At 41.7% G+C, this 23,723-nt stretch overlaps 1 protein-coding gene and 1 pseudogene across 2 annotated transcripts in view; one reads left to right on the top strand and one right to left on the bottom strand.

The window, feature by feature from the left end:
• The window catches only part of BCAT1 (branched chain amino acid transaminase 1), a 103,498-nt gene extending 80,649 nt beyond the window's left edge, over positions 1 to 22,849 (bottom strand). For both annotated transcript variants that reach the window (XM_032855256.1, XM_032855258.1), the window contains exon 1: positions 22,575 to 22,849. In XM_032855256.1, the coding sequence (XP_032711147.1) occupies positions 22,575 to 22,580 (6 nt within the window). In that variant the 5' untranslated portion in view covers positions 22,581 to 22,849. The remainder of the gene's footprint in view (positions 1 to 22,574) is intronic.
• LOC116866315 overlaps positions 1 to 23,226 on the top strand; it is a 33,761-nt pseudogene extending 10,535 nt beyond the window's left edge.
• The last annotated feature ends 497 nt before the right edge of the window (positions 23,227 to 23,723 follow it).

Raw genomic sequence — 23,723 nt, 5'->3', positions numbered from 1 at the left:
ATTTGGGGATACACTAATCTTTTGGAAAAAGTTAATGGAAATGCTTTTCCTGGGGCACCTGGGTGGCTCAGTAGGTTAAGTGTCTGCCTTCGGCTCAGGTCATGATCCCAGAGTCCTGGGATTGAGCCCCCTGTCAGGCTCCCTCCTCAGTGGGGAGCCGCTTTTCCCTTTCCCTCACCCTGCTGCTCCTCTGCTTGTGGTCTCTGTCAAATAAATACATAACATCTTTAAAAAATATAAAAAGAAAGAAAAAGAAAATGCTTTTCCTGTGAGTGTAACACATCTTCAAGAAAACAAAAAATACTAACTTCTCTTAGCTACGTCTCTTTTGCTCTTAGATATGCCATTCTCCATCAGAAGTAAACAGAGTATTTAATACCCCTTTGAGAACATTCTAAATATGCAACAGAGACACAGATGGGAAGAGAGTCTACCAAGCTTTCTCCAGCTGACAGTAGTACAAGGGCACAATCCACAGATTTGTCATTCCTGATCTGTTTTTTTTTTTTTAAATAAACCTCAAATACTCTAATTTTAACATGGAGAGATAAAGCTTGGAGGCCTGCCATGCGTCTGTCACCTGGATGAAATAAGGACCCGCCCTCTTCAGCGTTCCTCTCCAGCCTTGATGATTCACAAACCAGAGTCAAGGCACAGAAGAGGCAAGATTTTTAAACAAAATGGCATTGCCCCTGCTGCTTCCATCTTTAACATAGCCTGAACAGAGACTATGTCAACGCACACCAAAACTTCTGGTTTCTAATGCCATCCTCCACCCCGAGTGGGAGAGAAGTAACAGTAAGACAGACAGGAAGCCTGGCAGTGGGTTTATGGTGACTTGATTAGACAAGGTTTTTCTGACACTATAACATGAACCATCGATTTCTTTATGTTCTGGTGGCTTGCTAGACAATTCAGAGTGAATGAAAGAAAAGCTTTTTCTTTGTAGACTTGGAGAAGGGCTGTTATGTAATGGGAGGTAGCAAAGAGAATCAGCAAGATGCTTCTTCCTTGAATGTGTTCCTGCAGGATGGAACTGGGAAAGACTTAAAGAAGGTTAGGAACCTGGAAATTGATTAGCTTCCTAACTTACATACTGCTTCAGGAAGTCCTCCTGCATCCCCAGGGCTGTGATTGGAGGTTGGAGATGCTAGTTTAGCCTTATACTTGCTAGAGCAGTTGTAACGCTAGATTACTGCCCTGCTTGTTTGTGCACCAGTACCTGCCTGTCTGGGCACGGACTTCATTGTGTCTTTCTTTCTTTCTGCCTTTCTTTCTTTTTTCTTTTAAGATTTTGTGTGTGTATGTGTGTGTGTATGTTTCTGTGTAATATATGTAATATATTAAGATTTATTGGGGGGGGAGAGAGAGAGAGAGCATAAGTGGGGTCGGGGGGGTGGACAGAGGGAGAGGGAGCAGATGCCCTGCTGAGCAAGGAGCCTGATGTGGGGGCTCGATCCCGGGACTGTGAGATCATGACCTGAGCCCAAAGGCAGACGCTTAACAACTGAGCCACCCAGACGCCATCCAAAATCTTTTGGATTTCCAATACTTAATACATAACCAGGCCAATGTGCGAACCTCAAAAAATATTTTCTGAATAAACTGCTTAAATATATAAATCCACCATGTTTTTATTTAAAGTAAAAATTGATATGATGGATGTCGGCTAAACTTATTGTGGTAATCCAAAAAAATTGATAAACAAACTGATATATTACACAGAAACACACACACACACACACACACACACACGGGGAGAGAGGGAGAGGGAGAACAGAAAACTGGTACCTATATAAACTCTATTGTATTAGGCATAGAAGAATCAAAAACAGATTTTCAATGAGGTGATTTGTTCAGGCTCTGTGTCATAGATATACTGAATCCTACTTGCTAAAACTGCCTGTATCTATTAATAAGATATTTTGCTAATCCCCTCTAGTTTCTATGTAGTCCCCTTGGAACTTTTTTCTGAGTCTTACTAAGCCATGAGTTCTGAGTTCATTACAAGACTTTGTTTCAAGCTCCAGCTCCCTTATCTAGTAGAGATGTGACCTTGATGTCTCTAAACCTCACGTTTGTATCTTTGAACCTCAGATACCTTCCCTGCAGAGGTAAAAATAAACTATGTAAGCTAGAGCATTTTGCAAACCATTGAATAGAGTATGTCACAGTTGTTTCTTCATTCTAACGGAAGGTTACCAAGCTTATAAAGAGACCCTATAATACAGCAGTGAAGCACATAGAGTCTGGGGTGACATTGCCAGATTTCATAGTTTGGCAAGCTGGGTCTAGTTACTGCACCTCTCTGTGCCTCAGTTTCTCCATTTGTGAAATGCTATTCATGAACACTGAATGAGAAATTCACGCAAAGCCCATGCCAGCACCCAGTGAATTCTCAATTAATGGTAGTTATAATTAATAATTACAGTGAAGATTCATCAGTATGAATCTGAAAGGATTTAGAGAAAATTTGGCATCTGTGAAACTGGAATTATTTATAATTTTAGAGAGAAGAAAGGCTCCATAGATACTTCACTTGTCTATAAACCAAACCTTGTGGCATGGCTTCCTGAAAACCCTGCTGCCTGGCTGAGAAGTGGTGGTTTGACCTTAGATGCTCCATAAATCCTCTTGGCGAACCAACCACTCAGTGTGGCCAGACCTTCTTCCATTGTACTAGGAGAGCCAGTATTTTTGTTTGTTTCTTTGTTTGCCTTTCTTCAGATTACTGGAGTAATCTTCTACTGGAAATCCTTTACTGTTTGGATCTGGTATAGTCCTCAAGTGACTTAAAACTCACCTCCTCAAAAAAGTCTGGTTAACTTATTTCTCTACTTTAAAAAATTGGTATGGAAGCTCTTTCTCACTAATGATGATGGCAAACATTTTTCTCCCCAGTATAAGTAATAAGCGCAATAGATGACAGTCTCAATTTACAAAACAGACATATCCTAAGGCTTCTAATATGCAAAAGTTTTGCCACCGATGGCTTTTATTCTTTTTTTTTAAAGATTTTATTTATTTATTTGTCAGGGAGAGAGAGAGAACAAGCAGGCAGAGGGGCAGGCAGAGGCAAAGAGAGAAGCAGGCTCCCCTCTGAGCAAGGAGCCGGATGTGGGACTCAATCCTAGGATCCTGGGATCATGACCTGAGCTGAAGGCAGAGGCTTTAACCCACTGAGCCACCCAGGCATCCCACCACAGATAGTTTTTAAATAGCAATTCAGCTTGTGCATTTGAATGAAAGTAAAAGCAGAAGTTATGACTTTAAAATGCTGCAATCACCTGTTGTGTAAAAAAACAGGCTCAACAGTAAAGAACTGCACTTCTCTCTACCAATCTATCTTCTGTCATAAAGAAGAGACAGTTTTAAAAGTGTTAGCATTTGTGTGTTTTATGTTTACCTGGTGTTTTTTGTTGTGGTGATTCCAGCTACTTCAAAACATCAGAATAACAGCCTATTGGTCATAAATTATTTCTGACCAAATAAAATAGCCTATAACAGGTCTACAGTGCAATGCAGCGTCACCACACAGCTCTTTAAAGCAGACAGCCATATAGAGGAAGTATGGTTTAGTCACAGGAAACTGCATGACGTAGAAGATAAAAGAGATTAATGAGAATTATTTGGGGCAGGTCGTGTGAGGATTATTAAGGAACATCTATGCCAACAGTTTATTCTACGGGCAATGGGGAGTCTTTTTAAGGCACTGGATTCAAGAAGTCAAAGGTGCTATCTAATCCTCCTGAGAATGTATGACACAGGTTGGAGCAGGAGGAACCGGAAGAAAGGTGCCCTTCTGGAGCATATTCCAGCCCTCTGGGGCCTGACACAGAAAAAAAGGAGCAGACAGTGAACAGGGCGATTCTGGGCGCTGCCCCAGTGGCTGGCAGACAAGGGGGGCAGGCCAGGTTTCACTATGAAGCCTCCAGTCTCCCCGCATGGTGTTTACATACGCAGGCATGAATGCAGTTCTCAAGGACAGAGGACTCCTTGAGTATGAGGCTGTTCTAAATCTGGAACCACAGAGCCAGTCGCCCCTGGGATTCTGCCTGGAGTCTAATTTGTACTCTCTGTCAGCTGTCACGCAGTCTGGTCCTTGTGGCATCGAGGCATGCTCCATCGAGCCCCGAAGCCTTCTCAGTGCTTTGCTTTCTTGATCCGAAGAGCTATCACCTCCCTGACAGATCTTTGGTCTATTTAATGAGATATTCAGAAGCATTCCCTCCACCTCAACACAGCCAATGGGCAAACTTTGTAAGAAAAACAACTATAGGGGCACCTGGGTGACCCAGTGGGTTAAGCATCTGCCTTCGGCTCAGGTCATGATCCCAGGGTCCTGGGACTGAGTCCTGCATCAGGCTCCCTGCTCAACCAGAAGCCTGCTTCTCCCTCTGCCTCTGCTCCTCCCCCAACTCGTGCTCTTTCTCTCTCTCTCTAAGTAAATAAATGAAATGTTTAAAAAGAAGAGAAATATAATTGTAGAAGGAGTGGATTTATGCTTTATCTTTGGTACATTTTGTTCTAATAGTTCCTATTAGTCACAACTAAAGAGCCTCCAGAGTTTCTGTCAAAATCCACTCCATGTGCTTTCCCCACTTCGTAACCTTCTGCCATGAATGTGTTTACTGTGCAGACTGCCAGGGACACATCACAGGAAAGCATGAAGAGAAGAGGGCAGAAAACAAGGGAAAAGTGTCTTAGTCCATCTGGGCTGCTAGAACAGAATACACAGACGGAGAGCTTATAAACAACAGAAATTTCTTTTGCACAGTTCTTGAGTCTGGAAATCCAGAAGCACAGGGCCGTCCTGGCTGGTGAGGTCCCTCTTCTGTGTTACAGACTTCTCAGTGTCCTCACATGGTGGAAGGGGCAAGGGATCTGTCTACAGCCTCTTTGGTAAGGCATTAATCCTAGTCATGAAGGATTCATCATTTCCCAAAAGCCCCACTTCCTAATACCATACCCTTTGGGGGTGACATTCAGCATGTGACTTTTTTTTGGGGGGGGGATACATTCAGACCATAAAATAAGTTCCAAATTATTTAATACTTGTGAGGTAGTGAACACACACACACACACATTTTAGTGAAAGAAGCAGGAATCCTTATAAACTGGCTTGTGAACCTGCTGTTCCCATCCAATGAGTCATCAAAGACTTGAGAGTTAATTCATTTGTAGGTCATTGTCACCTGACAAAAGGCATGAGCATACACCAACAAACACAAGATGCTCTTTAACGAGTGGTTAACACACTCCATAATAACAACCACCCTCTATCAGATGTATCCTCCATCAGGCCCTTAGTTCCACACACATTTTATACTCACAACACTATAAGGTAGATAGGATCACTATAAATCCTATTTTATGGAGGAGAAAATTGGAAGAAGTTTGGTGACCTGCTGACTCACAGGACTCCGTGCCCACAGCTCAGAATTATTACAGGATAAACAAGAACACACAGCAAAATCAGCAAAGGGAAAAGGCCCATGGGACAAAGGTCAGAGGAAGCCAGACACAAGTGTCCAAGAGTCCAAATATATAAATACAATGTATATAAAATATATATAGTTACGCATATAAACAAAAACTTCTCACTCATCTGTAAAATGAGACAGAATAATCAAAACCACATGCAGTCTCCAAACCCCATCCATTTCAACTCTAAGTTATAATCTTCCTCCTCTTATTAAAATTCTTCTCTGAAACAACAGGCATTCATTTTGAGTTAAATTTCAGCTCTTTGATGATGACAAAATGACCAAAAATCCCATTGTGGGGGAAAAAAAGAAGAGTTCAAGGTGATCTGTATAGACAAATAAGTAGCAGTATTGAAATCACCAAAAATGTTACCATTTCTCCTTAAAATATTTGCCTGGGATTCCAATTAAGCGTGGTAGACTGAACAAATGCGCCTTCTCCACATCTTTCCAGAAACTCATCGAAATAGTAATATTTTTTAAGGTGATCGTGGACAAATAACTAATTGTGTAGAAACTTGAACCACACTGCTCAATGAAGGAAATGCGGCTGAAAAGCTGATTTCTCTCACAGAATCTCGGAAACACCCAGAAGAGAGGCACCAGGGATTTTAAAAGATGTGGCAGGAGCAGGGAGTTTTGATGAAAATCAGTACAACCATTTACTGAACAGCATCAATGGAGTGCAATGAGAGACAGTTTTACTTTTCTCTCATGCCTGCCCTTCAAACCTACTTTTGAATCTACCTCCCTAATGAGGAGATCAGGTTGACCCAGTTATGTTTCCAGTCACTTTCAAATAACTTTTTTTTTAAGATTTTATTTATTTATTTATTTGACAGAGATCACAAGCAGGCAGAGAAGCAGGCAGAAAGAGAGGGGGAAGCAGGCTCCCCACTGAGCAGAGAGCCCGATGTGGGGCTCGATCCCAGGACCCTGGGATCATGACCTGAGCTGAAGGCAGAGGTTTAACCCTCTGAGCCACCCAGGCACCCCATGGCAAATCCTTACTTGACTCTCTGTCATAGGCAGCATCAGCCAGCCTGAACTGTCCCAGGGGAGAGTCAGAGGCTGGTATTTCCCTCGACACCAATAGACCAGGGAACACAAATCCCTTGCTCTCAAGAGTCTCCAGGCTCCACTCCATACCCTTAAGGCAAAGGAACCTACGAATCTCCTCACAAAGTGTTTGGAGAGTATTGTGTTGGAGAGATGGAAAAACCACCCCTCCCTCCTCTGGGTTAGAGAAGGGGAAATGGCAAGCACATTTGCTTGGGTAACAGGTTTTTTTGTTTTTGTTTTTTTTCCCCAGCTAATACTCTTCTTCTTTGCCTGCTCTACCTCCAGACTTCTTTCCCCCCCCCTTTTTAAAGGTTTTATTTATTTGGGAGAGAGAGAAAGAGACTGGGGGTGGGGGGAGAGAGAGAGAGAGGACAGCAAGCAGAGGCAGAGGGAGAAGATGACTCCCTGCTGAGCAGGAAGCCTGATTCGGGGCTGGATCCCAGGACCTCTGGGATCATGACTTGAAGGGAAGGCAGACACTTACCCGACTGGGCCACCCAGGCACTCCTCTCCAGACTTTTTATTTTATTATTTTTTAAAGATTTTATTTCTTTATCACAGAGAGAGAGACAGCAAGAGAAGGAACACAAGCAGGGGGAGTGGTAGCGGGAGAAGCAGTCTTCCTACTGAGCAGGGAGGCCAATGTGGGGCTTGATCCCAGGACCCTGGGATCCTGACCAGAGCCTAAGGCAGCTACCTAACGACTGAGCCACACAGACACCCCCAAACTTCTTTTAAATATAAATTAGAGGCAAGTAAGGAGCTAAAGATTGCAGAATTGGTTTTGCTAATGTTTAGAAGATTCTTTGCATATACCCAACATGTTTGTTTGGAATGGGGAGGTACCTGTCAGTACTGGGGCCTCCATGGTGCAGTCAGTTAAGCATCTGACTCCTGGTTTCAGCTCAGGTCATGATCTTAGGGTGGTGAGATCAAGCCCCACATTAGGCTCTGTGCTCAGCTAGGAGTCTGCTTAAGACTCCCTCTCCCTCTGCCCCTCCTCCCCTGCTTGGGATTTATCTCTCTCTTTCTCACAAATAAATAAATAAAACTTTAAAAAAATTAGAGGATCTGTCATGGAGGTCTAATATCAAACTAATAGAGAAGTCTAAGAACCCAGGAAGTGTCATTTGTTACTCCCTCTATGGGACACTCTACCTCAAGATCGCCCTATAGTTTGTGTGTGTGTGTGTGTGTGGTACTCAGTTCTTGGCTCAGAGTTCACCTTCTCTGGGAATATTCCCCTGACCATCCAGTAGGAATTAGTCCCAGCTTCCCCTCCACTCTGTCACTTTAACATAATTTCATCCTATTTTCTTCCTGTGACACCACTAACTCAAGTATTGGGTACTCTATGAGGGTACAGTGTGATATTTAAGTAAAACTCATTTTGGATCCGGCACTTACACTTGTTATTTTATATAATCCTCACAGCCTCTCTATGAGGTAGGTACTATTATTACCACCATTTTTTAAATGGAGAACCTGAGGCATAAATAACCCGACAGAGGTCATTCAAGAGCAAAGCCAAGCCACACGGGCAGTGTGGCCCCAGTCTATAACTCCCACTGCACATGACTTACCCTGCAAGGGCCACGAGGGCAGTGACTTTGCCAACCCTTCATCTGCATGGCTTCAAGACCTTCAGCAGTGCCTAATGCTTATATGGTGGGCACTCTTCAATTATTTGTTCAATAAATGCTTTACAGTATCTAAGGTAGCAAGGAGGTAAATATTTTGTTTAAAAGCCAGTATTTGGGGGGACCTGAATGGCTTCATCAGTTAAGTGTCTGCCTTTGGGTCAGGTCATGATCCTGGAGTGCCAGCATAGAGGCCTGCATTGGGCTCCCTGCTCAGTGGGGAGCCTGCTTCTTCCTCTGCCCCTCCCCCTGCTCATGTGCGCACGTGCTCACTCTCTCAAAGAAATAAAATCTTAAAAAAGAAGAAAAGTCAATATTTTGTTTGGAAAATCTCAACTACATATCCAACTTCATCACATACAAGTTCTTTTTTCCACATAACTGTAATACATGATTCCATTAAGCTTTCTTCCACGATATAACAAGGATCCCCTGTCCTCTGGTTTCCATGAACATGTTCCTCAAGGTTTTCTTTTCTGAACCCTCATCAGCAATGCTTTAATACCCATGTTTCTGCCAATAGTCCATGACTTTTTAGATATTCTGTAAGATCCTCTGCATTTTCTCTACTATGTCCCTCACTTCCTTCCACGTCCTTAGCAGCAGTACTTTTAATTTCCATGTTTTTACCAGCAACCCATTTCAAGGCAATCTAGGCTTTTTTTTTCCCCATGATGCTCCTCAAAGTTCTTCTGTTCTGTGCCCAATGGTCAATTCAAAACCTCATCCACATCTTTAGATCCTTGTTTATAGCAGCACCCCACTTCCAGGTACCAAAATCTGTATAAATTTCCTATTGTTGCTGTAACAAATTATTGCAAATTTTGTGGCTTAAATGAACAGAAATTTATAATCTTACAGTTTCAGAGGTCACAAGTTCTAGGTCAAGGTGTTAGCAGGGCTGCATTCCTTCTGGAAGATGTCGGGTGAGAATCTATTTCCTGGCTTTTTCCAGCCTTGAGAAGCCATAGGAGCCACTTCCTTTCCTTGGTTCATGGCCCCTTCCTCCCCCATCCTCAAAGCAAGCAGTGAAGCATATGCAAATCTAACTCCCTCTCTCTCTCCTTCCCACCCCACCCCACACACCCCTCTCCTTCTATTACCATATCTCCCTCTGACCAGGACCATCCTGTTCCCTCTTATAAAGACCCAATGTGATTACATTGGGCCCACCCAGCTAATTAAGGATAACCTCCTCATCTCAAGACCCCTAACTTAATCACATCCGCAATATCTCCTGTTATAATGAGAAGTTTCTGGGGATTTGGACATGAACCTCTTTGAGGGGCCATTCTGCAGCCTACCACACTCACCAACCATGTATAATGGGCCAGGAAGCAGAATACATATAGTTGAATGGTAGTAAAAAGCAATATGTTCCCTTCTTTCAAGAAATGTATGATCTAGAGGGAGAGTCAGACATCAGTCCCAAAACCACAAAGATAATCACGCCAATGAGTAATTGTAGATTGCAGTTAGTGCTCTGAAAGACTGGGAATCACAGGGTGTCCTGAGGGTCTCTCTGAGGTAGCAACATTCAATCTGAGGCTGGCAGAGCGATAAGATGCTAGCTAGATGAGGAGTAGGAGGAGAACCTTCTGAGTGGAGGCATCAGCAAGGGCAAAGGCCTCGACGAGAAATTTGGGGGGATGACAGGAGGTGGCCACAATGGTAACAAGGTGAGGCTACAAAGAGAGAGGAGCTAGATTCCTCCGGGACTTCTAAAGCATAGCAGAAACCTTGAGTTTTATTCAAAACATAAGGTAGGGGCTCAGGAATTTTTCTAAGCAGATGAGCAATGTCATTACTCCACTCTATGGAGAACAGATTAGGGGTGGGAGATGGAGGTGTGCGAGAAACATACTCAGTGAAGAGAAGACAGTGGCTCGAACTGGGCATACGGCAGCTAAAATGGAGAGATTTGTAAAAATGTCAGCTATATCTTAGACAAAAATAACCCACAGGACTTGTAATTTAGTGTGATTCAAAAGTCCAGGGTATGGCCATAGGTGTGGGTGGCATCTGGGGAGTGTAGCAAGTTCAAGGAGATGAGAAATTAAAGTAGTTGTAAGAGAGAAGCAGGAACCAAGGCTAAAATCTTCAGTGAGCAAAGGGGGCAAATTGACCAGGCCGTCTTTCAGTGACAGTTACAGGGAAGAGATCGGGTATCACAGACTGATGGTGTGAGTAGCAGAGAGAGGTTTTACAGGAGGAGCCTGACATGGAAACAGTACTGGGCACAGGAAAGGAGATCAGCACCCCTCTAATTCTGAGAGCAGAAGGTAGAGAAATTGAGCAACATCCACTAGAGGTTGTTAGGGAAGTGACCTTACCTAAGGCCAGGAGGAGCAGGATATATTTAGGGAAGGTGATTGCAACTAATATTGAGTTGCAAAGGGTATTATGGACAAATTTGGGTGGGAGGGTCCAGTGAGGCTTGAGTCAAGACAGAAAACAAAGAGCACCAAGAAAGAGTGAAGGTGGATGTGGGCACTGTGAAAAAGGTGTAACAGGACGCATGTCATTAGTGGCCAGGTTGCCAATGTTATGAGTTCCAACAGTTTGTTCCCTGGAGGGTGTTGGAGGATGTCCTCAGGGCTCTCTGTGTTTACCAGTGGTCTGGCAGGAGGCTGGACATATGTTTCCTCACATTCTTCTATGGTAAGTCAATCGTGGTTGAATCCACTTCTGGAAGGCTGGGGTTGGATACAAGTGGAACATGTATTGGCCTGAGATGCGCTCCCTTCCTTGTCCATCTAGCCTTCTTTCGTGGTTCTGCTCAAACTTCCTCTCCATTGGACAGCCTTCCCTGATTGCTCTGACTCATCACTGTTAAGCACGTCTGTACCTTCTGCAGACTTCTTTGTGGCAACCGTTATTCTTTATTGCATTTGTTTTTATACATTTCTCTCCCTGCATAGTTATTTCTCAAGAGTAAACATAATGCTTGAATTATCTCCATTTGCCCATTAACCTAGTACAAAGCCTAATAGCCTTAATAAGAGTTATGTAAGTATTTAATCAAATGAAACTCAAATCAATCACTGTTTGCTTGTCCCTATTACACAAATTTTAGGTTTGAAAAAGTTTGTGTACTCTTGATATAACAGGTCCTGTAAAATTGGGTGTGCATGCTGTATTTAACCTGCCTTCTCAATAAAGCATTTTCAGTTAATTAAAATTAAATACAAGTTTGAAATTTTGTTAAGATATATATCCTTGGTCTTAACTGAATTATGCTGAATTACCCAGTATTTCTGAATTTCCCAAAATTTCAGATTTTCTTGAGAATGGCTTTTGAGTCAAGTTAAGTCCACTACAAGGCATTTCCATTTCTTTTTTTCATTTCTATTTTGAATATAATGAACTCATGTCAAAAATCAAATACGTAAACATGTACAGTGAAAAGTCTCATGGAGATTTTCCTCTTGTATATATAGAGAGCCTGCTTATTCTTCTCTCCACTGATTTTTTTTTTTTTTTACCTCATTCTTTTTTACATCTGGTCAATATGTGGGTGAGTTCTAATCTTTAGTTATTACAAACATTGCTGCAATAAATACTCTTGTTCATACATCATTTCACAATGTTTACAAGGAAATACAAGGCATTTCCAATTAAACTAAATATTAATAATGATGTTGAATCATTAAATCTATTTCATGTGGGCACATGATGTAAGGAGCACTGGGTGTTATATGCAACTGATGAATCACTAAACTCCACCTCTGAAACTAATAATATACTCTATGTTAATTAACTGAATGTAAATAAAATAAAATAAATTTTCCAGCAAACTTAGAAGAAAAATATGATCTTACTTTTATTTATTTATTTATTTATTTATTTTGAGAGAGAAAGGGAGGAAGCATGCATGTAGTGGGGAAGGTAAGGGTAGAGGGAGAGGGAGAGAATCTTGGGCAGACTCTGTACTGAGCATGAAGCCCAATGCAAGGCTTGACCCACAACCTCAAGATCATGGCCCAAGTCGAAATCAAGAGTCAAACATTTAACCAACTGAGCCACACAGCGCCCCTCATCTTACTTTTAAAATAATCTAATGATCCATCCTTTAGTAAAACATTTTGATTATATTTATCCCAAAGGATGGATCATCAAATTATTTTAAAAGTAAAATCATGTTTTTCCTCTGTGTTCACTGGAAAATTTTTCCTCAGTAGAGAAGACAGAATTCTTATTTTCCTTGTTATACCAAAATTACTTAAGGCTCTCAATTAAGCTAGTGAATCATGTAAGTCCTAAAACATATCATATAAATATATTAACATATTAACCAAATATTTCAATCCTAAAGCAGTTTATACAGTTTAATTTAGCTTAAATAGATCATTTAAATAGATAATTTAAGTTAAATTAAACTAATATAGGGTTGAAAAGGATATCAATACTTTTTTAAAAAATTTTTGCTGTTGGGGCGCCTGGGTGGCTCAGTGGGTTAAATCCTCTGCCTTCGGTTCGGGTCATGATCTCAGGGTCCTGGGATCGAGACCCACATCGGGCTCTCTGCTCAGCGGAGAGCCTGCTTCCCACCCTCTCTCTGCCTGCCTCTCTGCCTACTTGTGATCCCTCTCTCTCTGTCAAATAAATACATAAAATCTTTAAAAAAAAAATTTTTTTTTGCTTTTGTTCATATTTGTTGTCAACTAAATAGATAAATAAGAAATAAATGTAACATTATATATTAGTTAAGGTATGTAATAAATTTTACTTGAATTTAAGATACCAATTGTGTGATCCTACAGACAAAGAATGATCTCTAAGCTGTATTATTTCAAATATTAAATATTACAAATAATATCTTATTTTATTTATTTATTTTTTATTTATCCCAGGACCCTGGGATCATGACCTGAGCTGAAGACAGAGGCTTAACCGACTGAGCCACCCAGGTGCCCCTACAAATAATGTTTTAAACAGATATTTAAAAAAATAAGTGGGTTAATAATAACTCATAATTTCATACTAAAAATTATCTTATGTAATTAAGTTTATACAGTTGCAAATGACCCCTCCATCCCAGTTTCTATGTTGTCTTTTAACAGAAAGTGGTAGACTAATGGGTTCCTGTAAATAATGTTCTTGGAACATTGGTCAAGAGGAAAGAAGGAGCCTGGTTGACCAACACTGATGACGTTAATGTTAAGAGGCATGAAATTATTAACACACATAAAACTCACTGACGCCCTTTATCTACATATTCACGGAATGACTGACATTCCTAACTAATGTTACTGAAAAGAAATGCCAGTTTAGTTAATAACATTGGACTTTATGGGGCATCTGGGTGGCTTAGTCAATTGAGCGTCCAACTCTGTTTTGGCTCAGGTCATGATCTCAGGGTCATGAGATCAAGCCCAACGTCAGGCTCTGCCCCTCCCTCCCCACCAGGTGCGCTCGCTCGCACTCTCTCTCTCTCTCTCTCAAATACATAAATCTTTAAAAAAAAAAAAAACAAAAACGACGTTGTATCTTAAAACCAAGCAATGAAAGCATACATAATGCTATATGATATTTTTTAAAAAAGCTTAAAGACTCGTGGCAAATGAGTCAGCAGAGCCAAGCATAAATGGTGGATGTGTATAACCAAAAGGAAAAAAAAATAAGTTAATTATCAGGAAACTTTACACAGCGAATATACTAGGCGGGAGAACTATCCACAGAAGATTTGAAAAGTCTTGGTTGTCGAGGTATTTAAGTGGAATAGAATTGAAAGCTAGAAAAATAAACTTGAAAGAACAATCCTTCTTTGGCAGAAGTAAATGCTGAACATGACCTAATAGATTTTTTTCTTTCAAAATTCCAGTATTCAATGAACACTGCCTCTAAGTGCCTCTTTTGTTGGATTTGTTTGTCAGTGTATGCATTAATTAGATTGCTTAAGAACTGCATTGTTCGCAACAACAAAAAAGAACATGTTAAACAGTATAGGAATTGGTTAACATTCCCAGACACAGGACTCTGTTCTATATTCTAAGTCAGTTCCTTGGGATAGGACAGGGGAGTTTCCCATTACCAACTGCTGAAATATGAAAACTAGTGATTTAGCCGAGTGGCATTGCTGGGTTTATTTGTTAAGAATTTTGTGGTCTTCAGTTCATACTGCTATTCATTTCCCCAGAAATATTTATAGTCTGTTTACACTTACAGTCTATTTGCAATCTACACAGTTTCACCACTGACATTCTGTAAAAAAGGAGTTTGGCAATAGGCATTAAAACACGTAAATACTGTTCTCTATGTGTTTATAGACCTTTATCTTTTGGGAGTCGGTTAAAGCTTGACTCTAAACAAATCCAGATATGGAAAGATGCAGCTGCTGTTTGAAAAGGAAGAGGTAAAAAGCACAATTAATCTGACCTATGAAGCTTAGAAGTCATAGATGATTTAACTCAGCTACTACCTGTAAAGCAGCAACAATGGGGCAAGATTTAGGCCAGAGGAGAGGAAGGGTGAGTGCAGAGAGACTGCAGGGTGTGATCAGTTTCTGTATGATATGAGATATCCTAACTTCAAAAGTGGCCCTACTCTTACCTTTTCACCTTTCATCCATGTTCATTTTTCTATGAAAATAGTCACCGTGCTCAAAAAGTGCCTGGGGAGTGAGCCACATAGGGAGGGGCGCACCGGAGGGGACAGACAGGGAGAGGCATAAATGGGGAGAAAGGGGTTAGGAAGGAGTATGTGGAAATGTAACAGCTCATTCTGAGCTACAGCAAATCCCCCATTATGAATAAAGGAGTGCACAGATGGAAAAGTGATGGGAGAACAGATTAGAAGCTAAATTCAGTAGACAATAGGCAAGTCATAGAGGTATTCTGAGAGAACAAATCACATAATTAAAATAGTGCCGTAGGAAAATTAGCTTGAGACCAGTTGAGAAGTCAGAAATAACTCAAGCAAGAAGCAACAAGAGCATAAATCAATCCATTAGCAATGGGAAAGAGAAAACATATAGATACAGAGAAAAGAGAATCCACAGGGTAGGATATCATTGAGTGGGGAGACGAGAGAATAAGAAGTAAGAGATGGTTGACACTGGGTCAAATATACACCCTTCTTACATCAGCTGTGGCTGAGGTGGGGTCACCTGGTAGGAACATGGATTTGTAGGCCTGCCCCTTTGACAGGCACTAACAGGTAGGGAATTCTATCTAAGAAATAGGAAAACAAGGCACCCAAAACTATTAAACTCTACTAAAAAATTATGTATTAACCCTGTTTAACCAAACAACCATGCACACACTTCAAAACTAGATTGAGACCAAAGCTATTAGGATGCAGATTCTATAAATCAATTTCTATTCTATGAATACTATGAGATCAAAATATGCCCCTTTGACATAAGGATTACCTTGAACTAACAGCAATTGAGATCCAAGAGATGCAGAAAAAAAGCCTTCCTGGAGCTTCCCTTCTCTGACTAAAAGCAGATACTTCTGAGAAAAATTTTACAGCATTAAGACAGAAAGTCAGCAGTGAGATGGACCTGCACAAACAATCCTTACTTCCTTGGATTCCCCCAAGGTATTCACCTGCCCCCAGTTTGATGCACTTGGAAGCCTAAAACCTATGCCCCTATCCTTGTTACTTTTCTACAAGTTTATCATTCTTCATTAAGATGCTGTATAAGTGCAAGTCCTAACCACCCTTTTGAGTTACTCATCACTGAATTTCTCTCAAGTGCATGTATGCTACAGGAGCTCATAAACTTGTTCTTCTCTTGTTAATCTGTCTTTTGTTAGTCTAATTTGCATGCCCTCAGGTACAGAATCTAAGAGGGCATTGGAAAAAATTTGTATTCCTTTCCTACACTATACACCTTAGATCTTTATGAAATAAAACATAAGAAACTGATAACTCTCATGCTGCTAAAAAACAAGGAAACTGCCTTTCTGTTTGAGCTATAGGCAGATGATTATTTGGGGTTTTTCAATATTCAAAGGTGTTTATATATATAAATGCATACACACAAACACACACACACACGTATATATACTCATACTTCAGCTGACTACGGAGGCAAGAGCCAATAGGTCTCTAGTGCTCTAAATAACTAGATCATTTCAGTATTTTCCTTCAGTTTCCCATGCTATATGGACTCCACTGTCCTGGTTCAATAACAAATAACCGAGATGCAAAATTGTATGCCTATGTGCATTTGTATGTTTTGCTGGAGAGATTGTTTATACTTTTCATAAGATTTCCAACATGGTATCAGACCCAAGAGATCCTAGAAGCACTGGGAAAGTGGAGAGCATGTTGGAATGGGACTCAAAATATCTAGTTTCTATTATGCTCTGCTATTTGTGATTTTTTTTAAAAGATTTTATTTATTTATTTGAAAGAGAGAGAGCATGAGAGGAGAAAAGGTCAGAGGGAGAAGCAGACTCCCCATAGAGCCAGACGCCTGACAGGGGACTCAATCCCAGGACTCAGAATCACCACCTGAGCCAAAGGCAGGAGCCACCCAGGCACCCCTGCTCTTTGTGATCTTAAGCGATTCTAGTATTCTGATCTTTATTTTTCTTGTCTGTAAAATGAGGTTAATAATAGTTGCAATGCAAAACACAAATGTTCTGAGGTTACAACTCAATGTTATGTAATTTATATGGCACCTAGAAATATTAAGCATCATATCTTACTTAAGCAAAGAAGTCCTTCTTCAAGAGTTGATGCATTTCTTCTATAAACGCCAGCACTAAACTCGCAAGTAGACGTAACATTCACAGCGTTGAAAACCATGGAATCCCAGAGGAATGCATTATGCTTCCACCATAAATTCTATAGCTCCATTTTAACTCTATTTTTTATCTTCGAAGTTCAAATTAACATTTACTGTGATTTCAGATCCTGAATTAATATCTAGTGCTAAAATCAAAACAATAAAACTGTGAATCTGAATCAGCTACAATAAAATGTACTAGGCAAAATCATCCTTTACTGTAATGGTGGTGAATGCTAACAGCTGCTCAGCCATCACCCTGTGCAAATCCATCCTTGTCCTCATGCCCAAACTGTGTGGAGAGCTTTTTGGTCATGCAAGAGATATCTGGGGCATGTTTGGCCTAGAACATCCCAACAGGTGCTCCTTCTGTCTAGACTTACAAGGAGTCAGACAGATTTGAATGTTCTAATTACAACCTAGGCTTCTTAGTGCTTCCTAAGACAAATAACCATCTATAGTTAAAATAGTAAAAGCATTTCTTGGATTAGGATAGACTATAAATGCAGTTGATCAAATATTCAGATCTACCTATCAAAATAAAGATCTAATAAACTGGTTCTTTTTAGATGAACGACATGACAACTGTCAAGGGAACTAGCTGGATTTCATAAGTATTTGACAATTTTTCAATGACAAAGAATCATGTGTTTTCCAGTACAACTTCCCTAGATTATTGCTTGTGGTACTAAAATTTCCTCTATTTTTTTTTTTTTTTTTTTTTTTTTTTTTTTACTTTTCTTCCCTTTTCTTTCTCTTTGACTTTTTTCCTGTATTTTTTGGGAGCATGAATATCTTCTTAAGATTTTTCTCTCTCCCAGTAATCACCAAACACAAGAAGTGTTTTTGCAAAATAGCTTCTCTCACAAAAAAAGCACAGCCAGTATGACAAGAGAAAAACATTTATGTGATGAGCTATCCTGTATTAATATGGTGATCTGATTTCTAAGTTATCTTTAAAATAAAAATGCTCAGGGTGCCTGGGTGGCTCAGTGGGTTAAAGCCTCTGCCTTCCGCTCAGATCATGATCCCAGGGTCCTGGGATGGAGCCCCCACCCCCACCCCTTGGCCTCTCTGCTCAGTAGGGAGCCTGCTTCCTCCTCTCTATCTGCCTCTCTGCCTACTTGTAATCTCTGTCTGTCAAATAAATAAATAAAATCTTAAATTAAAATAAAATAAAAATGCTCAATTTCTAGAGATAATATTCTTCAGCTTGTGGATTTGAGAGGACTAATCAGAAGCCTAGGTCCAATTGGCACTTGAATCTGATGTTATAGATTCTGCTTTTGGCTCTGCATTCACCATTGCTGGGGTGAACCTGACTAGATTTTAGGATTAAAATGTTTGCAAATATTTGCAAAGTCATATTTGTAAATCAGAGCATCCCAAATGCTTAATTTTGAAACACTTACAAAACCTGAGTTGCACATTTATATCACATTTATATCTCAGTTGATTTAAGCAAAATGCAATGTCAGAGGCATTAGCGGAAAGGACACAGACATGCATCACCAAATGGGCTACAGAGGCTCGGAAAGCCCATCAGTGTTTAAAGCATTTGGACAGCTGTTGAGGGAATAAAGTTACACACAGACTGCCCACATTTACAAATGGAAAGTGAGCAGACCAGACAGTTTCCTCCTGTGCTCAGCAAGAATTATAGTACTATACAGAAAGTAGATGATGCCTCAGATAATAATGTCTATCATAGAAGTTCCTAGAGTCTCTCCGTCATATGATAACCAAATCCGCTTAGGCAGAAGGATGAACATTCCACTGGGTTTCCCTAGGGTGGCACCTGTCATTTATAGGAATTGTGGTTGCCATGCCTAAAGGGAGAAAAAGAAAGCTCTTAATTTCCATCTTCCTACACCCACTGAGAAGAGGTCATTTGAAGAAGCAGACAACATGAAACCTCAAAAGATACAACCCAAACACTAAAGATGGGCAGTTTAGAAACAAGTTTTCACTGATGCACAGAAACTGTTACTCCCAAGCCCAGGCTTCTCAGGTTAATAACACTACTATCGAACTCTTCACTTTACTGGTTTGTATCTTAATATTAGAAATAAGAAGCTTAAGGGGAGTAGAATATGCCATGCCAAAAATATGCCTCTTTGGCATAATAATTATTTTGGACTGGTTATTTTTGAGAGGTGTCAGACACAGGGCAATCTCTGAAAACAAAGTGGAATTTGAGGGAAATCTACATTTGTAAGGGAAACCTCCATTTTTCAGGGAGACTCCCACCCCTGTACAGGGTATGTCTTCTCTGAAGAGAAGGATAACTCAATGTCAAAACACATCAATGGAGAAGGTACTGATTTAAATCTGCAACCATTCCTTACTTACTCGGCTTTGCCTAAAAACTTCCCAGCCTGGCTCCCCCTCTCACCACACCTCCAACGTCTTTCCTTTGTCTTTAGCTGAAGATGATATTTAAGATGATAGCTTGGGCCATTTTGGGAAGTTACTTTTCCTAGATGTATATAGAAGGTACACATGTTATTAAACGTTTGTTTGTTTTTCTCCTGTTAATCTGTGTTTTATTACAAGGGGGTCTCAGCCAAGATCCTAGAAGGGTAGAGGGAAAGTTACTTTTCATCCCCTACAGAACTCAAAGTTTTGACCTGAAATAAGGGATAAAATCTAAACTTATGAAAACAATGGGAAAATACACTGTTGGGTCCATGGTCAAAGGAGCGAGACTGATACAAAGCGAAGGTCAAGCAAAGCTTTATTTCGCGCCAAGCATCCAGAATCAAACTGACTGGCCCGGGCCATCTCTTGCAAAGAGGCGACCTCTCTCTTCTTTACAGACTAGCTTTTAAGGGCAAAGGCCATGTGGTTGGGCCTGGCCATGCACAGGTGACCAATGAGACTGTAACACAGAGAAAGCTGCACAGTCCTGCTAGGTCACACATAAGTGACCAATTGAATTACAATTTACCCTATAGTAGATATTTAAACTAGACTATCACCTTGGTCAGAATTGGCGCCCAAAGGGCACCCAAAGAGCGGGGCCCATACTCCGTGGTAGCTAGGGAGACAGTATGCGCCCCCACCGATTGGATACCTCCACCTGGCCTGACCCACCCTTGTGTTTGGGCTTTGTTACCTGGGACTGGTTTCCAGGACTTGTTTTTAAGTTCCCTGAAAGAAGTGGGGGTGGGGGGGGTGGGCAGGGTCAGGATGGAGCTGCTCTGGCTAAACAGGCCCTTACAACACAACTACTGAAGAAAACCACAACTTGTTTTTTATTCTTAGCATAAATCTCTATAATTATCAAATGACTATTTTCAACTTTCTTTCATAAGGTTTTAAACCCATTTCAAATCATTAGACCTTCTCAGGGTTCAATGAGCAAGAGAAATTCTTGCATACCAATGGAAATTTTTCTTTCTTTCCTTTCTCTCTGCAGTTCTAAAATCAAATGAAATGGTCTATTATGGAAACTCACTAAATGAAATATAAGTTCAAATTAAATTCTTGTCTTTTTTTTGCCCTCCCTTTTTCCTTTTTTCTCAGCACCAGTTTCTACCAATGCCCTTTGTCATGCCTCCTGCACTAGCCATGCATCCCTGAGCCTTGCCTGAAGGGGCCACATCCTGTGTCTGAAAAGTAAACCCCTCTCCCTGCCAGGCCCCAGGTCCTGCCCTCTGCACACACACAAACAGCCTTCTTTACCCTCGTTGCCTGTCAAGCCCTCTCACTTCCTTCACTTAACTATACATCCTTGACAATGACTTTTCTTATCTCTATCCCTTCAGAGATATGGCTCTTTTCAATCTCCACATTAATTTAGTCAATCATAACATGTACTTACTATTCTTATACACATTCTATTCAATGTATATGCTAATTTTCTTATTCAGTGGTCCATGCTTTAGGTGTCCATCTTAAAATATATGCTCCCAGGGAAGGGAGCCATGTCTGGAAAATGTGCGAAGGACAGAGCCTATTCTGGTGCCAAGTGCAAATAACATCTAAAAAAATAATAATAGGTGAAAGGAAAGTAGAAAAGTGTTTGTCATAACAACAACGAACTTAAAGGAACCTCATGTACTTCTTAGATCATGCCTAGAAAACAATTTTTTCATTCCCAATCTCAGTGAAATATCAGAAAAGAGGTATGAGACTACTTGAAGATATCTTCTACTTCCTGTGTTAAAAGTACCTTGTTTAAAAAAAAAAAAAGTACCTTGTAAAAGGGATAGGGGTTTTTGGACTCACATTAAGGCAAGCATGAATTTACAAAAATGCATAATCAACTACAACTCCACATAGCACAGGGAAACCTGGAAAAGCAAGATTGTTTATTCTCATAATTTTCTCCTTTTACTCACTACCCTATATGTGACCAGAGTGTATTTTTCATTTGAAATTACACAGGAATGAGCAGGGCAGAAGTAAAATATCTGACTATGGAAGGAAAGGCTGCTAAATTTTTCACCACAGCACATTTGCATGATCTCATTTCAACACAAAAACAGTGTTTCCACTCAGTTCCCCATTAATCTTAGCAGAAATTTTTGTTTGGTGAGAGGCACCATTTACATATTTCTTGTAAGTGGAGTTGTGGATGGGGATGGATGGGAAAGTGCAGTTGAGAACCGTTACTACAATCTTTCTCCTTCAAAACCTGGAAACGTGGGTTTATTTCTCCTAAAAGTTCAGGTTGCATATCTCTTCCTCCCAAGACATTTTTATTCATTTATTTGAGAGAGAGAGAGAGCACTAGCGGGGTGAGGGCAAAGGGAGAAGCAGGCTCCCCGGTGAGCTGGGAGCCCCACACGGTCCTCCATCCCAGGATCCGGGGATCGGGACCTGAGCCTCCCAGGCGGCCCCTCCCAAGATAGTTAGATGGCAGGGCTCCCAGCTCATCCTTTACTTTCCTTTAAAAAAAAAAAAAAAAAAAAAAAAAAAGCTGCTCTTCAGTTTTTAACGTCATTGCAGTTTTCCAAGGTGTAGGAACAGGAAGACACCGGCATTTTTCCTACACCCAAACCATCAGAATAGGCAGCTAGGCTAATTACCCTTGATTAGCATAAGAATGAAAACCATTAGGGCGGCTCACTCAGTTTAATAAAAGAATGACCTTAGGCTAATATGATTTGTAGCTCGTAGAAGCTTATATTTCCACAAGCAAAAGACGAGGCTTCTGCTTTTAATAGCGATGAGGCAGCTTTCCTTCTCTTGTCCCACCCTCATTCCCTGGCTCTGCACCTCCCTCCTTTATCACATACACCCACCAGGAAACCCCTCTTTGCCGCCACAAACACCCCAAGACCACGTCCCCCGAACCCCCACCTCCTGTGCATCTTGCCCATCAAAGAAGCTTCCTCTTCCTTTCCAAACTTCGAAACAGGTAGGGGAGGGAGCTGCGAGCCGCCTTTCGTCTCCGCTCACCCCTGCCGCGGTGAAAAAGCCTGAGGAGGCACATCCCGTGAGCACGTTTGAAAAGGAAGGAATGGAAGGTCCCGACCCGCGAGGACAGACAAAGAAGGTACGGAAACCGTTTGCGCGGAAACACACCACGGTGGTCTTCCGTCCCCTTTCTGCCGACTGTGTGTCTCTGCGGACTCGCGGGCTCAGTGCATACACGCGTTTTTGTAAAACACAGCCCCAATCGGAAGCAGTTACCTTCATGGTTCCGTGGGCCGTGGGGACCGCTGCGACCGCGCCGAGGGCGAGCCGGCTGCGTCCCAGGCGCGGGCGGGGTGCGCGGGCGGCTGGAGCGCGCGGCGGCGGCGGCGGGAATGGATGCCCCGGGCAGCGCGGGGTGGCGGCGGCGACACGTGGCGGGCGGGACTGCAGCCGCGCCCTCCCGCCGCCGAGATCGCGGGCTCTCTCGCAGATTGCATCAGCAGGAAGAGTGAGGAGGCTGTGTTTCCCCCAGACCGCCCCCGGACGGCAGAGTCTCTCCCAGCGCCGAGAGGCAGACCCAGCGCCCGCTCCAGCCTCCCTCGCCGCCTGCTCCGGGGGTGCCCGCGTTTCCGACACGTCTGCACATGTTACCCCTCGGTTACTGCGGGCGAGTGTCGGGATGCCGAGGAGAGCGAGGAAGCGATCCTGACTGCCACTCCCTTCTTAGCCGGCGGCCTGCCCGCCTCGCTTCCCGCTGCCTCCGGAGTAACTTTCCCGCACGTGCTGCTCGGCATTGTACAGTGGATTCCCATCATCAAAAGCCAGAACATTTTAAACCTGCTTTCCAATGGAAAGAACATGTGTCAGGTTTTTAAATTTTTCCAGTCTTCCTTTCTCCCACTGTTTCACTTATACAGCCTATCCTCAGATGCCATTTTTGCCAGTTTCTTCTGGATCTGGAAAAAGAATCCTGAATCCTTTGAGTGTATACAATTATTTCTGATTTGAACGTTGCCTGCGGGCCCAGTTCATCCTCTGTAGGATGCCTCCCCACTGCACGAGAGTTCCAGCACTACTACTTTTCTAGGTTAGGCTCCCCGACGTTGACTAAATACCGCCCTGGTTGATGGCTCACTCTGGCAACCTTCTGTCTTTGCTAGGGAGTCCTTGCTGAGTCTCTCAAGCAAAACTGAACCTTTTGTCTACACACTGTGCTTTGTTCATACCCTTTATTAAAATCCATTTTCTTTTAAGTATTTGTTTGCACAGGTGATACTTCATGAGATTATGAGATTCTTGAACACAGATCCCAATGTTGAACACAAATGGGGGGGCGGCGCTATGCAAATGTTGGTTAGGCGAATGAATGATTAAATCATTCAACGAATGTATTGATCTCCTTGCATTTCCAATGCTGGGCAAGAT

Source organism: Lontra canadensis, unplaced genomic scaffold (assembly GCF_010015895.1).
Source record: "Lontra canadensis isolate GAN:19392208 unplaced genomic scaffold, GSC_riverotter_1.0 scaffold9, whole genome shotgun sequence".
In the NCBI taxonomy this organism is placed as follows: domain Eukaryota; kingdom Metazoa; phylum Chordata; class Mammalia; order Carnivora; family Mustelidae; genus Lontra; species Lontra canadensis.
This window is presented reverse-complemented; position numbering and strand designations above follow the sequence as displayed.